Below are 19,318 nucleotides of genomic sequence, written 5' to 3'. Positions count from 1 at the left end.
TTTAATTTAAAATTTTTATGTATGCAGTTTTAGTCCTATTATTTTTTAATATTTTAAAACTGTTTAATTATCTTTAAACTTTTAAATTTTTGAGTAATTTTTTACATACGTGTTTGGAATAATATAAAATATTTATTTATCAAATTATAGAATTTTTAAAAATGAGAAGAATTAAATATTAAATTTTTTAATTTAAAAGATATTGATAAAAGTAATGCAAATCTCGACTTAGAAATCAAATTTTGAATAAGAAACTTTTTATAACGTTCTAAACATTTATGTAACATAATCATTCAAATATACATATCGGTTTAACAGTAGGGACTTTCACTATGTGCATAATAATTTTGTGGGATCCAAAAATATGTCATTTTTTTAATAGGGACCAAAAACAAAATTTGATAATTTTATAGGGACCAAAAATACATTTAACTCTATTTAAAATTTCAAAAAATTAAATGCACGCATTTCAAAAGAATATTTTTATAACTAATTTATTAACTTGTTGGATACACGTTAGCTTTTGCCAATAAATAATGAGTTTAAAGATAGTGCACTGTCAGTGTAAAACAGTTTATACATACAACCAATCAAAATGCTTTAATTTGTCATATAATTTCAGTTTTTTAAAATTAAAAATGGGATTTATTCTGATGCATGTCTCTCATTGGTTGACAGTGTAAAAATACTTTACACTGTCAGTGCATTTCCTTTTTTCCCATAAATAATACTAATAAACTAAAAAGATACTTCTTAAATATAATTTTTAAATTAAAATCATTTATAAATATTTTTATTATTTTTGTATAAAAGATATATTCTGATTGAGAAATGATATTCTTACACCAATTTCATACACCTACACCAAATACACTATTCACAAATACATAGACAGTATTTTTTTATTTTAACTTTTTGATTTATTTTCTTTATTGTTTTTTAAATTACTCTAGTTAATGAAATATCAAAACTTTGTTAATACAGTTTAGAGTTTGGTTTATATATATATATATATATATATATATATATATATATATATATATATATATATATATATATATATATATATATATATATATATATATATATATATATATATATATTCTAACATAAATAAATAGTTTTAAGTTATATAGTAAAGTTGGTTAATTGAGTGTTATAAATTGGTTAATATAGTTCATAATTTGGTTATCGAGTGTTCTGCTATCAAATATTAAATCTTACGTAATAAACCAACTTTGATTAATATTATGTATAAAGTTGGTTAATACAGTTCATAACTTATTTAACGAGTTCTCTAATATAAAAAAAATTAAATAGTAAAATAAAGTTGGTTAATGAAGTATAAAAGTTGGTTAATACATTTATAATTTAGTGTCAGAACATAGTTAATAGTATGTATTTTATTGGTTAATGTAGTAGTGAAAGTGGTTAATAAATTATAAGTAAAATAAGTGGTTAATGACATGCATTTTTGTGGTTAATACAATTGTGAAGTTGGTTAATGACACAACCTTATATTTGTGTTATAAAATGAATTTTAAAAATAAATAAATATTTTTAAATATAAATATTTTTTAAAAATAATATTATTTTAATTAAAAAATACTGTTTACCGTATAAATATAGTGAAGAGTGTATACAATATAGATATTTGGGTGTAGGAAAAAGCCTAAGAATAACATTGCTAATTCTCATTAGATGTGTGACATAAGAGCTTACGTCAAATGATTTGCAATATATATACATTTTTTTTTGACAGGAACAAACTTAAGAGCTTTCATTCATCAAATCAATCTCAATTAGGGGTGTTCGCGGTGCGGTTTGGTTCGGTTTTGAGCATAAAAGTCATCCTAACCGCGAGATAAAAATACATGCGGTTCGGTTTGGTTCGGTTGATTTTTAAAAAGTCATCCAAACCAAACCAAACCAAACTAATGCGGTTAGATCGGTTCGGTGGACCGCGGTTTACACTATAAAATAAAAATGTACTAAAATAAAAGGAAAAAAGAAAGTAATTCAATGTCAATATAATATATGATATTATACCATACAAAAGAAATTATATTACAAGAACAATTATATTACAAAAACAGTAGAGAACTAAAAATACATTATAAATGAAATATATATATTAGATAGTAGAGAATTACATATATATGTAGCTCAATAAAATACAAAAACTAAGTGTATTATGCCAAAACTTAAGTTAATAAATTAATTATTAAAATTTAAAACGTGAGGTGTGGTTGTGTGCAATTGAATTTGGAAAGAGAATAAATTAATTATTAAAATTTAAAACTTAAGTTAAATATGCGTTTCAGTTCGGTTTGGTTCGGTTTTGTGAAATAAAAACCGCAAACCAAACCGAACCGCGCGGTTTAGTCCAAAAGTCATCCAAAATCATCCAAACCAAATGCGGTTTTTTGCGGTTTCGGTTTGGATTGGTTCGATTTGCGGTTTTGCTTTTGGATTGGTTCGGATACGATCACCCCTAATCTCAATACAAGGAGGTATCATATTAAGGGAACTACGCCTAGACCAAGAATTGGCCGCCTTAGCTAAGGAATGGGCAACCGAATTCGCTTGGCGCTTAATGAACTTTATTTCAATATATGTGGTGCCTGTAACACCGTGTAACACCGTGATTAGCCATTCATCTAAACATACATTTAAGGTGTGTTTAAATTGACGGTGGACATAATTGATTTTAATAAAATTGAGTTTGATATAATTGATTTTATCATAATCGAATTTAGTAGAATTGATTTATGTTTGGATACATTTATGTAATAGTGAGTTGAACAATAAATTACAGTGTAAAAGTCATCCAGAATTAATTATAGAAGCAGAAGCTACAAATTATAGTCTCAAGTATAATCAATTTTAAAGATAGAATCAATTATACTTTTTCCTAACCAAACATCTTAAAATCACACATAATCAATTCTACACATCTCAATTGCTTTTGACATTTCCAAAAGCCAAACTAAAGATGCACTTCTTCTACTTCCATCCATATCCATCAGAATTTATTAATCCCAAGACTTGAAAAGTCCTACTTTTCACAGTTGACTCAGTCTTTGAGTTTGATAAACGCAGCTTCCATGATATTACTACCTTTTATTTATTTCCGTGTGCTTACAGCGGAAGCTTGCCACCTATCGGAAAACAAAAAATGTCATTTCTTGCAACACTAAACCGTGTAGTGGCGGTAGTATTACTACTACTAATACTCTCGTACAAATCTTATGGTGATGAACAACAAGATTCATGTTCTCAAAGGTGCGGTGTCCATAACATCACTCACCCTTTCCGGTTGAAAAACAGTCCCAAACACTGTGGTGACGAAAGGTACAACTTGTCCTGTGAGAACAACAACCAATTGATGTTGTACTACAATTCAGTTGGAAAATACCACGTTCAATCAATTAATTACAACAACTTCACTATAAGATTGTTGGATTTCAATTACTCCAATTATTCTATCCTCCATCCTCTAGGATCCTATAATTTCACTTCCGACAATACCGAAACCTCGCCGTACCAAGTGTATGGGGATCTCTATAAATCATTGGTAAAGCCTATTTTATATCTAAACTGTCCAAATCGTGTCCAATATTCTGAGGATATTTATTTTCCTACCCCTATCTGTATCAACATTAGTGATTCGTATCCGCAGCAAAGAAATTCTTCCTATGTCAATTCTATTAAATTTGGATATGACAAATCTCTTTCTAGATTGGGGCTGGAAGACGGGTGTCGTATAGAGTTTATGTATCTCACTTCTTGGGGTTTACAAGATGGAAACAACAACATGTCTTGTACGGACATCCGCAGTATGATGCTTTATGGATTTGAACTTTCTTGGCTCAACAGTCTTTGTAAAGATGGATGGTCTTCATACCTCGATGAGAATGGCCAACATGGATGTGATCATGACGGTAATTTGCTTCAAACTACTCAACCTTTCTCAATTTTTTTAAGGTGAACACTCTGGTACCGTTGAGTTTAGTTGGGTACCGGTACCCTCATCCAATCAAATAGTACAACTCAATGCCACATCACTTATTTATTTTATTTTATTTTTAAATAAATTAAAATTAAAATACAATTTACACTAAAGGTATTGGTACCCAACTTAAACTCATGGGTACCAAAAAATTTACCTTTTTTTAATTGGTTAGTTAATTAGGTTGAGAATATAATTCCTTTTTACCATTCACGTTGTTAGACCGAAACAAGGGTGTGTCAAAATAACCTAGTGTGTGTGGAATTTGTTTAGTTGTCAAAATGTCGAAGCAGGTTGTTCGACAAAAATTTCGACTTAAGCTCAATTTTATAATGTTAGTAGAATTAGTTATTTTGGATTTTGTTTAGGGAGCAAGCAAACCCAAAATCTATAAATTAGGGGTGTTCATTGGTTCGGGTAAATTAGAACCAAACCGTATTCCGAATCAAACCATAGTGTTTGTGTTTGACATTTTTTCAGTTTGGGCAAGAACTGAACCAAACCAATGAAATTCAATGACAAATGGTTCGGGCATCGAATTTTCAATTTACTACCCGCAAATCCAACCCAAACCAATCGTAATTAATTACCATGAAAATTACTACCAAACATTCAACTTCAACAAGAAAAAAAGCAAAATGTTATATGTGGAAAAATTATGTTATTTTAATTAGTTATTAAAAAATTATTAGTGTATCTTGATAATTGAGCACAGAATTATGAAACACATTCATTATCATACTAACTCAAATAATTAATTATGGATTTAAAAGTCATTATGTTATATATTGTTCTTGTTAGATATTTTTAATTTATTAGGAAAAAAATGCTAGTTTAATATTTACAATCGAACACTATTAATACTATTTATTTATATTATTATGAAAAATCAATTTCCATAAATAAATTATTTTTTCCAAATATTTTTGCATTGTTTATCTACCAGATCAATTTAACCCAAACCAACCCGTTGTTTCTCGGTTCGGTTCGGTTTGAGCTTTATCGCAAAAAATTACAAATCCAATCCAAACTAATCCATATAATTTTAATCGGTTTGGATATGGGATTCTATCAAAATCAAAGTAAATCGGCCCGCGAACACCCCTACTAGTATAAATAGGGAGTAACCCTTATTATTATATATGACCCACTTACAGTTGCAAAGAATAAACTTCAGCTTTGAAGGGCAAAGAGAGAAACTCTATAGAAATTCTCTTTCTTCCCTTTATTTTGTCCAAACCTTAACTCTCTTTCTTTCTTAATTTATCTTTTCTTTCTTCTTTCATTAATAATTACTGCGCAAAATCATCTTACAACCAAGGTTGGTTGATTCCCTCGAATGAAAAGTGAAGAATATGAGAGAATTCAATCAGTATGACTGAATCTTGTTCATCAAGATTGATTCGGAATTCTCTATGGGTTTGGTGTAATTTCAACATCTAGTATCTAGAGCAGTGACTGTGTGATTCTTAGGAAAAATAGCGATGAATAATCTAATAAACCATTTGAATGGGCATTTTTTGGCGAGTCTCCCAATTCTAAAGATTCACAATTATGAGAATAGGTCTAAGCAGATGAAGGTTGTTTTCTGTTATCAAGATATTTGGGATCTTGTAAAGAAAGGAGTAACACCGCTTGCAAAAAACGCAACAAATGAACAAAAAGATGGACACAAAGAATTGATGAAGAAAGATTATAAAGCTGTCTTTATAATTTATCAATGTGCTGATCCATATAATTTTGAGAAGCTGAGTGATTTTGAATCAGCATAAGAAGCATGGGAAATTCAGGAAAAATTATTTCGAGGCATTGAGAAGGTGAAAGAGGTGAGGTTACAAGTTCACAAAATAAACTATGAATTGATTCAGATAGAAAAAAGTGAAAGCATAACTGATTTCTTCATTAGGGTTATAAAACTGGGGAATCAAATCAAGGTATGTGGAAAAGTGTTGACATCAATATAAGTTGTAGCAAATATCTTAAGGTCATTGCCTCCAAAGTTCAACCACATGGTAGTTTCCATAGAAGATTCGAAAGAGTTGTCAACGCTGGAAAAGGAAAAGCTTCAAGGGACGCTTAAATCTCGTGAACAAATAATAGCTGAAAGAGATGCATGCAAGTTAAAAAGTGATGTGGCTCTGCAAGCACAACTAGTAAGAGAAAATAAAGGAAAAAGAAAGTGGTTCGACAATAAAGGTAGAGGAGGCTATAACAATTCAACTGGTCGAGGAAACCAGCAAGAAGGAAATGCGTCAAACCAAAGAAGACCATCATACCTTAAGTTTTTAGGAAGTGTTTTGAGTTCGACATCCAGTTTATTTGGAGAAGATGTAGGATCAGGTGTTAGTGCTAAACATTCGTTCAGACTTAAGTTCTGGCTTTCTTTGTTCGAGTCATCGTCAGATGTTTGAGTCATAGGGATTTCTAGGATCTCACGATCTTCGGGTGGTTCAATTTTTGCTTCTTTGACGCATTCGTCAGTGATATCCATGAAACAACATGTGCCATCTATTGCGGGTGCTTTTGAGAAGTGAGACAAAATAAATTCAATCTTCTTTTCTCCTACTTCGAAAGTTAGTTTCCCATGTTTAACGTCTATGATTGTATTGAAGGTTGCTAAAAATGGTCTCCCTAATATGATTGAGATGTTAGAATCCTCTTGGATATTCATGATGATAAAATCAGTTGGGATATAGAATTGACCTACACGTACAGAGATATTTTCTAACATTCCTACCGGATACTTAACTGAGTGGTCGGCTAATTGGAGGGACATTCTTGTAGATTTCAGCTCACCTAGGTTTAGCTTTATACATATTGAAAGAGGCATTAAACTAACATTGGCTCCTAAATCGCATAAGGCTCTGTCTATAATAGTCTTCCCTATTACACAAGGTATGGAGAAACTACCATGATCTTTTAGTTTGGGAGGCATGTTGTTTTGGATAATGGCGCTACATTTTGCGGTAAGCATAACTGTTTCGTTATCCTCAAGTTTCTTTTTATTAGAAAGAATTTCTTTTAGAAACTTAGCATAAGAAGGCATTTACGTTATAGCTTCTGTGAAAGGTATCATTATGTTTAGTTGTTTCAAAAGTTCTACAAACTTTTTAAATTGCACTTCAGTTTTAGATTCAGCCAATCTCAGAGGATACGGAATAGGTGGTTTATATAACGGTGGAGGTAAATAGGGTTTCTCTTTTTGAGCCTCCACTTCAGTTTTGTTTTGACTTATCTTAGCGGGTTGGTCATCAGTTGATGTCTTTTTAGAGTCTTTTGGTTCTTGTTGTGACATGGGTGTGTTTTGAATTCGAGGATCAGTAGGTCCTTCGTAGTTCGTTCCACTTTGTAGTGTAATAGCATTTTCATATCCTTTCGGATTATGTTGCGGTTGAGTAGGAAATGTGCCAGCAGGGGCAGCAGTAGGAGATTGTTGTTGAGCTACTTGAGAAATTTGTGTTTCTAGCATTTTGTTATGTGTAGCTAAAGCGTATACTTTATTCGCTAGTTGTTTCAATTCCCCAGTATTGTGTATGTTTTGATTAAGGAAGTCTTTGTTAGTTTTCTGTTGGGAAGCTATGAAGTTTTCCATCATGATTTCTAGGTTCGAATTCCTAGAGGCGTTTTTGGTATCCAGGTGGGACAGCAGGTGCTTGTTTAGGTGCGTACAACGCATTGTTGTTATTATACGAGAAGTTAGGATGATTCTTCCATCCGGGGTTGTACGTATTTGAGTAAGGGGTTCCCTGAGCGTAATTGATTTGATCAGGTGAAACACCTGTTAATAGTTGACATTCGGCAACGACATATCCAGTTAATCCGCATATCTCGCAATTAGGAGCTACAGCAGCCGCGGTGGCTGCAGGAGTTATGGTTAGGTTTTTGATCTTTTGGGTCAAAGCATCCACTTTGGAGTTAACGCGGTCTATACCACTAACTTCGTACATTCTTCCTTTGGTTTGAGATTTCTCTACAGCGGTTTGTTCACCTCCACATTGGTAATGGTTTTGTGCCATGTTCTCAATGAGGTTATAGGCTTTGTCATGGGGTTTGTCATTTTGGTGTTATATAACAGACCATCATAGAAAGTATGGATGATCAACCATAGCTCAAGTCCATGATGAGGACTAAGTCTTAACATATCCTTATATCGCTCCCAGGCCTCGAAGAGTGATTCATTATCTTTTTGGGTAAATCCGTTGATTTGACCTCTTAGCATCGCGATTTTACTGGGTGGGAAATATATCGCTAAGAAAACTCTCTTCAATTCGTCCAAGGTAGTTATGGAGTTAGAGGGTAAAGATTGAAGCCACACTCTAGCTCTATCTCTCAAGGAGAAAGGAAAAAGGCGTAATCAGATTGCTTCGGGACTGACATTGTTAGCCTTGACAGTGTCGGCGTATTGCACGAACACAGATAAATGGAGATTTGGGTAGTCCACAGGGCTTCCAGAGAATTGGTTCTGCTGGACAGCTTGCACCAGTGAAGGTTCTAGTTCGAAGTTGTTCGCCTCAATCGAGGGTGGTGCGATACTTGAGTGCGGTTCAGCTCGTGAAGGAGCGGCATAGTCCATAAGAGGACGACTGACAGCCATCTCTAACTTCGGGGTTCATTGATCAGAAAGATTCAATTCCTGGGAAACTGGAATCGTTTCTACTTCAGGGAGATGATGTATTTGACGCCTTACGTTAATAAAACGTTCGATTTCGTTAATTCATTGTATTAATTCCCCTCCTTGTAAACGAGTATTTGGCATACAATCGTTCAAATAAAAGGAAAAGAATTGCCATAGTCTCTACTGTGTAACAGTGAGTTACGATATCGACTTAAATAGTCCCCGACAACGACGCCAAAAACTTGATTTCGACTTTATGTGTCTATAAATCTGATGACTGCAAGTGCACAGTCGTGTCGTGTAGTTTTAAAAGATATCAAATCCACAGGGACTATGAATCGATCCACCGTTATCTAAGGTTACTATGTAAAGCTAAGGCTAATGATATTTCTAATTGTTTGTGATAGTAAAAACTAAAATCTTAAATCTAGATAAGAATATTAATGCAGATATCGGTATGTAGTTCTTCTAACTTAGGTGATCCGAAGTTTTATTGGTCAAGTTCATTATCAAATCAAAAATCTTTATTAAATACGTTCGTTTAAAAGTCCTCCTCTCAAACTCTCTCTATTGATTCAGACTACGATCTATCTCACAATGTATGCTCTCGCTGTCCCATCAGATCTAGAAATGCTTTTTGAAAACAATCAGATTAACAAAACGCCTTTTTCATGCAAATATTATTCAATTAAAAACATCGGTCTCAAACTCTCGCTCTATTGACTTAAGTTACGTTAATATTCCCTAACGTACGCTATCGCTGTCCCGCTGAGCTTAAAAATACTTTTTGAAAATAAATAATATCGAATTAGTTTTAATACGCTCTTGCTGTCCTTAAAACTAACGTCCGTGTCTACTATCCAGTTAAATATCTTTAACTCTCGCTCTGTTGATTTTAATCTTAATAAGTTCTAAAATCTCAAACTCTCGCTCTATTGATTTTATAACTTTAATAAATACGATTAGACACAAAAACCAGAAATAGGTGACTTTCAATAAAATATAAATAAGGCCAATTTATTTCGGATCCCTTAGATTAGATTATTTTACATACCGATATCTAAATAATTTAGCCAGACATATTAATTGGATTAAGCATGCAATAATAGATTCAGTTTATGAATTCAGGCATATTAATTTGAACACAATTTATAATCATATAAGAAATAAATGCGGTAAATAAAAACGTGAATAATATAAATTTGGAATAAATCTTTAGATCTTCAAGTACCCGAACTTCCACCACAAGTCGGTTGGATTGTTCTTCGATAAATGAAAATTCAGAAGGAAATAAATCAAGAAAATAAAAAACTTGGACCTAACGTAAGGTTAGACCAATTAAAGGTTCACAATACTTTCCGGTGTAGAAATTGTTGTGAGAAAAGATGAACATGAATTTAAAAACGGAAGCAGAAATTAAATTTCTGAAATTAAAGGCAGGTAAGTGAGTAGAAAATTAAATGGTAACTCTTTCTCTTGCAAAAATTGGGAACCCAATAATGAATTATCATGGTTGTATTTATAGTGGAGGCAATGTAACGTTCGTCTTCAGCTTCAGCCTCCACCTCCCTTCTTTTTCTTCGTAGAATTAGCGTTATATTGACTGAGAAAATGGAGACGTGCATTCTGGTCTCGAACCTTTTGCTAAAGTCTTTGAGACGTGCGTCTCAACTGGAGTTAAAGTTGGGAGACGGGCATCTTCGTGTGATGACGTGGCAAGGAGAGTGGGAGACAGGCGTCTCCACTCTTTTCACATGGTCTTCCTCCAAGTGGGCTTGGGAGATGGCCGTCTCCAAGCTATTGGGCCCAAGACGGGCATCTTTACTTCATTATGGGTTGGGCTCGCTTTACTCTTTGCACCTCCAACTTTACTATTGCTTCACTTATTCTTTATTTGTCTTTTTAAGTCAATTTTTCTTCGTTTCTTCTTCTTTTGACAAATAGTTTTCAACACGAACATAATACCTGAAACATCGAAAATACCGGCATAATACTAAAATAAAACAATTAAATCGAATAAAAGTACTAGCATTATGCATGTAAATTAAATCAAATATACTATATAAATTCATGTTATCAAGAAAGATCTTCGTTAGGGTAGGTAGTATGGATTGGAAGCGTTGGTGGAGATATCGGTGAAATCCGTCATGGAATCAAGAAAAGGGGATGAAATAAGGATTTTGCGGTGAAGGAAAGGTGCAGAGAATTGCAAGAAGGGAGAAAGAGAAAACGAGAGGGAGGAAGAAAGAGAATAGGAGAAAGGAAAATAGGAGAGATGAAGCCACACGTTGAAAATAGGTGTGAAGGAGAAGGTGTCAGTCTAATACCGTATAAGAATATATATATATATATATATATATATATATATATATATATATATATATATATATATATATATATATATATATATTACATATAAAAATACCATATAGGATTTCAAAAGTTTGTTCATGATTTGATACTTCAGCTTTGGATTTTAAAACTGAAGGACCAGAATGATTTGTTCATGAGCACGAGGAATGTTGCTCATGCGATGAAGGACCAGAATGATTTGTTCATGAGCACGAGGAATGTTGCTCATGCGATGAAGGACCAGAATGAGTTGAAATGGAAGTGTTGAGTTGATTGGAACATAAACCATTGTCAGAACTAGTTGAAGGCATCAAATTTACTTGTTGGAGCAAACATATAATATGGTCATAACATTAGGATCTTGCTAACATGTGTCTGGAATATAATTTGATTGTAGAAAATCATTTGTATTGTAAATGTATGCATTAGAAGAAGATGAAGGTTTGTTAATATGAGGATGACCGTGTTTCTGATAATATAATTCAATTATGTGACCATAAATACTTTAATGAGTGAAGTACCTTGAATTATTCCTGCTATTGTTTGCATAATTGGAAAATCTGCCTCGACCATATTCTCTTAGCATCATAAGTATAGGTGAGAATGATAGATTCATCAATCACGTGTAGGTGTAGGTGTGTCGTTGCTTTCTTCTTAAGCTACTAGAGAGTAGATTTTATTGAATATTGATGGTAAAAAAATCCATCAACAAGACTTGAGTCTTAACAATAGAAACTTGCTCATTCAATAGTATAAATTTGTTATATAGTATGTAGTTAAAAGTTTTATAATTTTAAGCTTGACACCATAATTTTAATTGCTTATATTCCATATGTATATATGTATGTATAAAATTATTTTAAATAAAAAATTCAAAGTAGCCGCATTGGTAATTTGTTTGTTAATTATATATTTTGTTATTGTAGAAAACTGGAGTTTTCTGGCTTTGGTTGTCATAGCTATCTTGATTTACATTGGTAAGTTCTCGCATTCTCTTAAATTAACTCAGTGCATACTTAGTAAGTGTGAGATTTGCGACTAGTATTAGGGTTTGTGATTCATGCTAATAACAATGAAAAAAGGAAGAGAAGAGAGTGCAACATAATCTCTCATACCTATATTGATGATAGTAGTATAGTATATATACAAGAGGAAGAGATGGTAGTTACATTAAGAGACTAACTGAAATAACTAACATTATGCTCAAGTGTAACTACCTAACTAACTAACTAATCATCTATTTATCATCTATTAGGCCCCCACAAGTTGGAATTTGGTAAATGTTCAACAAATTCAACTTGGATTTCAGAGATTGAAAGGGCTTAGGGAGGAGAGATTTGGTAAAAAAACCAGCAAGCTGATTGTGAGAAGCAACGGGGAGCAACTTCATAACACCAACAAGGTATTTTTCTCGAACTATATGACAATCAACGTCAAGGTGCTTAGTTCGTTTGTGAAACACTGGATTGGCTGGAATATGGAGGGCACTTTGGCTGTCACAGAACAAGACAGGGATTTGTGCGCAAGTGATGAACATATCTCTAAGAAGATAGAGTATCCATTGAAGCTCACACGCGGCTGCAGCTAGAGCTCGATATTCTGCCTCGGATGATGAATGGGAAACTGTTGTTTGTTTCTTGGTGCGCCATGAAATGAGAGAGTTGCCTAAATAGAAGCAAGATCCAGAAACTGACCTCCTTGTATCAAAGCAACCGGCCCAGTCTGCATCAGAGAAACCGGTGACATGGAGAGAAGAGTTGCGAGGGTAGAATAAACCTTGGCCTGGACAATGTTTCAAATATCTAAGAACACGACAAGAAGCATTGTAGTGTTGTGTGGATGGTTTGGAGAGAAACTGACTCAGTTGTTGGGTGATAAAGGTTATGTCTAGTCGTGTAGTATTAAGATATATTAGTCTACCAACAAGTCTCCTGTAAGAAGGAATGTCAGTAAACTCGGGACTATTATCATGGCACAACCTTGTTGAAGGACCATATGGTGTGGTAGCAGGTTTAGAACCTAGAAAACCTAAATCCCCGAGGAGATCGAGGCAATATTTGCGTTGACATATGAATATACCTTGTTTGGAGTGAGCCACTTCCAATCCCAAAAAAATTTAAGGATCCCAAGATCCTTTATCTTGAAATGTTGATGCAATATGTCTTTGATGGATTGGAATTCATGTAAGGAATCACCAGCTAAGATAATGTCATCAACGTACACAAGTAGAATCATGAATGTAGATGATGTTTTCTTGACAAACAATGAGTGATCAGATGTGGCTTGTATGTATCCATGACGAGTAAGAAGGGAAGTTAGTTTTTCAAACCATTGCCTGCTTGCTTGTTTCAATCCATACAAGGATTTGATGAGTTTGCAGACTTGGTTAGGTTTAGATGTCTGAACGCCTGGTGATATAACCATGTATACGTCCTCATGCAAGTCACCACGCAGGAATGCGTTGTTTACGTCCAATTGGTGGAGATACCAGTTCTGAGCTGAAGCCAAAGCAAGAACAAGTTTGACTGTGGCGAGTTTAGCCACTGGTGACAAAGTATCGAAGTAGTCAAGCCCTTCAATTTGGTTGTATCCTTTAGCAACAAGGCGTGCCTTAAATCTCTTAATGCTGCCATCAGATTTATGTTTCACCTTATATACCCAACGACAACCAATAGGTTTCACATTGGGTGGAAGATCTACAATCGACCAAGTGCCAGTTTGTTCAAGAGCATCTAACTCTAACTTATAGCTTGATTCCAACATTCATATTTGCAAGCCTCTTTGTAGGTTTTAGGTTCATGGTTAGTTGAAACAGATAGGATAAAACGATAATGTGAAGGAGAAAGATTAGAATAAGAAATAAAGTTTGAAAGAGAGTAAGGAGTACCCGAGGATGATTATGTTGGTGTGTCATTGAAGGTAGTACATACATAGTCCTTGAGATGGGATGGAGGATTTTTTACTCTAGAAAAAACACGGGTATTAGGTTGGAGTGGAATATTAGGTTGTGGCTGAGGTGAGGTAGGTGATTGTAGCTGAGGATCATCATGGTAAACAAAAGGATCAGGATTGACATTGAGGGGTTGAGTAGAATCTAGAATAATAGGGACCGACTGATTAACAGTGGGAATAGGTAAGGGCTATGGCACAATGGACTGTTGCTTGGATTCTAAGGTACTGAAATATTCCCAATTTTGGGTGATGGAATCAAACTGTTTATGGTAGGGAATGATATGTTCATGATGTGTAACATTCCTAGAGATGAAAATGGTAAGAGAATGAAGATCAAGCGGGATGGATCCTTTATACCAAACAGCATAACCAAGGAAAAGAGATTTTTTTGGCTCTAGTGTCTAATTTGGTGCGATGGCTGGTTAAGGTTGAAGCATAACAGAGGGATCCAAAAACTTTGATTTGAGTTATATTAGGAGGTTCATTGTGGAGTATATGATAAGGAGATTGATGATTTAGTAAAGGTGTGTTGACTCTATTTATGATGAATGCTCCATAGCTAACAACATAAGACCAATATTGTTTGGGTAGGTTGGAATGGTAAAGTAAGGCACAACCTACATTAAGAAGATGTTGGTGTTTTCTCTCTACTCTGGAATTTTGTTGAGGGGACTCAACACAAGACCTTTGGTGAACAATACCTTTAGAGGCATAGAATTGAGGTAGCAAAAATTCAGGACCATTATCAGTTCTATTATACTTAGGGCAAATATGAAACTGATTTTCAATGAGGCTGATAAACTGTTTGACATGGGTGGAAACTTCAGATTTGGCTTTGAGTAAAATGATCCAAGTGAATCTACTAAAATCATCAACTACTGTCAAAAAATATTTATGATTGAATTGAATTGATTGATATGGGACCCCATATGTCAAAGTGGAGTAACTCAAATTTTTGTGATGCTTTAAAAGAACTCAATGAATATGGAAGTTTCTTATATCTAGAAAAATGACATACATCACACACAGCTTTATTGTCATTGGAAATAGATAGATACATTTGTGACATTTTTTAGAGTCTAGCATGGGATGAATGACCCAACCTAAAATGCCATAAAGCTTGTGGAGGGATCACCTTACAATTATTGGTAAAAATAGAGGGTACATTTTTTTTGGATAGAGAAACATTGGAAATGGTAGTAGTGGCTTCTGTTGCAAGGCATCTATGGTCTGTCACAAGTCTGTACAAACCTTCAATTTGATTAGCCAAACCAGTCATCCTCTTGGTGTTCACGTCCTGAATAAAACATTTAGTGTCAGAAAAATGAAAGAAACAGTTTATGGATTGACATAGTTTAGAAACATAAAGGAGATTTAATGAGAATTCAGGAGTGTACAACACATTGGACAAGTGTAGAGAAGGGGAAAATTGGATTGTGCATGCAAGTTTAGCTACAATAACAGAAACATTGGGTAGACACACAGTAATGGGTTCAATTTCATGAGAGGAACTAAACCAATGTAATAAGGAGCAGACATGATCATTTGCCCCTGAGTCAAGTATCCATAATTCAGGTTTGGTAAGAGTAGAACAAGAGACAGTTGAGACAAAGGCTTTACCTGAGAGCTCGTGTGGTGGCATATCAGTATGAGTGGAAATGTGATTGGTGCTAGTGTTTGTGCTAGGGTTAGGAGGCAGCAAATTTGTCTGTTGGAGCAAGCTAATCAATTGAGCCATCTGATATTGAGTAATACTAGCATTTGAATTGGTTGCAGAAGCTTCTTCACCAACATGAGCCACTGATTGTGTATCACCAGATGCAGAATTGGACGCATTTGCTTGTCTTTTGGTAAAATTTTGGGGGAAGTCATGCTTACGATAGCACACATCAATGGTGTGACCAGTCCTGTGGCAGAATGTACAAACTCTACTATCTTTTCTATTATTAAAAGAACTGCCATAAGAGTTGGAAATTTTACCACGATCATTGAATTTCCTTGGATCAAGTGCATTAACAAGAGTGTTGGCTTCATCCACATTAGCTGTGACTTCAGGACTAGGAAGCAATGAAACGTTGTGACTCTCTTCTTAGATCACCATTGAGTAAACTTTGTTAATAGATCGAAGAGGATCCATCAATAGAACTTGTGTTTTGATAATAGAGAATTTCTCGTTCAAACTAGTGAGAAATTGAATAATTTGATCCTCAAGACGAAAATCCCTTGCACTTCGCATAGCAGCACAACGACATTGTTGAGCACATGTGCAAATTGGAATTGGTCCGTGGGAGTTCAATTCTTCCCATAACCCACGTAATTCAGTGAAATAGTCAAGAACAGATTTGTTACCTTGTTTGAGATTATTGATCTCAGTGCGTAGATTGGATACACGAATGGGATCATCTTTTGCAAAACGTTCTTTGAGATCGTTCCATGCATCAAGATCATTCTTCAAGAAAACGATTGTTTGAGCAATCACAGGACTAACAGAATTAAGAATCCATGAATGCACGAGGCAATTGCATCGCTCCCATGCAGAACTGTTAAGATCGTTAGGTGCAGGAACCATAATCGATCCATTGATAAAGGAAAACTTATTCTTGGCGCCAAGAGCTTGTTCCATCGATCGTGACCAAGAAATATAATTGGAGTCATTTAATTGAGGAGTGATGATGACATAGTTAGGGCCTTCACTAGGATGAACATAATACACTAAATCAACATCACCATTGGTAATACGGTGTGCAGTGGTATCGATGCGTGGAGGCATGATCGAAGAAGCAAGAGATAGAAGAAGAAGAAGAAGAAGAAGAAGAAGAAAGGAAGAAGATGAGCACTATCAGAAAACGAAAGATACTCAACAAAGAAGAAGAATGAAGATATGCGGAAGAGTGTGGATCGAAGACGATGATACCATATTAGGGTTTGTGATTCATGCTCATAACAATGGAAAAGGGAAGATAAGAGAGTGCAACAGAATCTCTCATACCTATATTGATGATAGTAGTATAGTATATATACAAGAGGAAGAGATGGTAGTTACACTAAGAGACTAACTGAAATAACTAACATTATGCTCAAGCGTAACTACCTAACTAACTAACTAATCATCTATTTATCATCTATTAACTAGTTTAAAAGATTTTCTTTTTAGTTTTTTTAATTAAATTTAATAGATTGTTTATAAAATATATTGAGAAAAAAATTATTTGGTAAACTCAAATATTGATACTGTTTTGAAAAAGAGAAAATAAAAAAATTATTTGGTAAATTTATTTTCATAATATATTTCACAGACTTAAAATGATAAAACTTATTTAATTTATATTTTTTTGTTTTCTATTGTTGTTCTCTTTTAATCTTAATATATACCTATCAAACAAAAACAAAATCTAGAACAAAAATTGAAGTCACCTTGATACTGATTCACTGAAAGAGTAGACAGGATAATGACATTTATTTATTTATTTATTAATTTTTTTTATCTAATTGTATAATAACCATAATTTCTTTCTTAAGAAAAATTATCATGAGTTTAAATTCGTTCACGGCTACCAATTGAACTGATTTAATAAGACAATAATGTTTTTTATATAAAATTTAAATAATTTTTTTTGGTGTAAATATTCAAAATTTTCAAATTTTTGACAAATATCAAATTGATGTTAGATATTGTTTTTAAGACTATTTTTCAGGGTAACAAATTTCCTTTCTTTATAGGTATGTTTTTTGGCTGTCTATTTGGTGTTAAAATTATTTTTGGAGTGCCATCCATTGTTGTATTATTAATCTACAAATGGAGACAGAAACATTTATCGATATATGATGGAATAGAAGATTTTCTGCAAAGTGACAATAACATCATACCTTTAAGATACTCTTACAAAGACATAAAAAAGATAACAGAAAAATTCAAAACAAAACTAGGTCATGGAGGTTATGGATCTGTTTTTAAAGGAAAACTTCGAAGTGGTCGTCTTGTAGCAGTCAAATTATTGGACAGAGCCAAGTCCAACAATGGTCAAGATTTTGTTAATGAAGTTGTTACCATAGGTAGGATTCACCATGTTAATGTGGTGCAACTTATTGGTTTTTGTATGGATGGGTCAAAACGTGCTCTTATATACGAGTTCATGCCAAATGGATCCCTTGAGAAATATATACATTCTCATATTGAAGAGAGACATTCCTTAAGTTGTGAAAAATTGTATTTCATTTCTCTTGGAGTGGCTAGAGGCATTGATTACTTGCATAACGGATGCAATATGAAAATTCTACACTTTGACATAAAGCCTCATAACATACTTCTCGATGAAAATTTCAATCCAAAAGTTTCTGATTTTGGATTAGCTAGACTTTATTCTACAGATAAAAGTATTGTGACATTAACTGCCGCAAGGGGAACCATTGGATACATGGCTCCTGAGCTATTCTACAGAAATGTTGGGACAATATCTTACAAAGCTGATGTTTATAGCTTTGGAATGTTGTTAATGGAGATGGCAAGTAGAAGGAAGAACTTGAATGCATTGGCTGATCAATCTAGCCAGATATATTTCCCTTTTTGGATTTATGATCAATTACATGATGGAAGGGAAATAACAACTGAGAATGACACAGATCAAGAGATGAAATTGGCAAAGAAAATGATGATTGTGGCTTTATGGTGTATACAGACAAAACCTGAGGATCGTCCTTCGATGAATAAAGTGTTGGAGATGCTTGAAGAAGACGATGAAGATATGCAAATTCCTAGTAAGCCTTACTTTTGCCTACAAGATCATCCAGTTGCAGATGTTAAAGATGATGATATTGGTAGCTCATGGACTTCATATGGTACAACACTAAGTGATCCCAAGGAACCCACTTGATCTCATTTAGTTTTCAAATCAATTACATGTTTATATGTATCTAGTTTGTTGGTTCTAAGGATTGGATAAATATATATTAAAGGGATGTAATACGATATATGCAGGAATGTTAGTAAATAAGTATTTTCTCTTAATTATTTAGAATGATGATAGAAATTATTGTAAACATATCTATGGATATTTTGTTATGGATCAAGAATGCTTTTGATTTGTAGTGAAAACTCATATGTTAAAAGATTATATATTCTCACTAGATATTGATAGAAAATCAATGAACAAAACTTTGACTTGATCTTGAGTGAGCATAAAACTAAGATTGATCCTTCATCTAATGGTCAAATGCAAAATAGTGAAGGTGAGGATGGATAATTACCAAGGCATACTGAGCTTTAATCACTTAGAATAGATCCTTCTATTGCTTCTTTGAAATTGTATGTAATTTTTTCTATAAGTATCCTAATAAAAATATTGATTAAAATAATAAATCATATACAATATCGATCAAATAAGCATTAA

General features: G+C 33.6%; 1 protein-coding gene and 1 non-coding gene across 2 annotated transcripts; both read left to right on the top strand.

Moving 5' to 3' along the window:
- Nucleotides 1-3,039: 3,039 nt before the first annotated feature.
- LOC131595963 (LEAF RUST 10 DISEASE-RESISTANCE LOCUS RECEPTOR-LIKE PROTEIN KINASE-like 2.4) lies at nucleotides 3,040-19,192 on the top strand. The gene is made up of 3 exons (XM_058868503.1): nucleotides 3,040-3,944; nucleotides 11,906-11,956; nucleotides 17,652-19,192. Exons 1-3 carry the CDS (start codon nucleotides 3,179-3,181, stop codon nucleotides 18,800-18,802), a joined length of 1,968 nt encoding a protein of 655 aa, XP_058724486.1. The 5' UTR covers nucleotides 3,040-3,178; the 3' UTR covers nucleotides 18,803-19,192.
- On the top strand, nucleotides 8,125-8,231 carry LOC131600846 (small nucleolar RNA R71). Its single transcript, XR_009283451.1, has one exon. It is a non-coding gene; the product is annotated as a small nucleolar RNA R71 (small nucleolar RNA).
- Nucleotides 19,193-19,318: the final 126 nt, after the last annotated feature.

This window comes from Vicia villosa, linkage group LG4 (genome assembly GCF_029867415.1).
Source record: "Vicia villosa cultivar HV-30 ecotype Madison, WI linkage group LG4, Vvil1.0, whole genome shotgun sequence".
NCBI lineage: Eukaryota > Viridiplantae > Streptophyta > Magnoliopsida > Fabales > Fabaceae > Vicia > Vicia villosa.
Note: the sequence above shows the minus strand (reverse complement) of the source record. Positions and strands in the feature narration are given on the sequence as shown.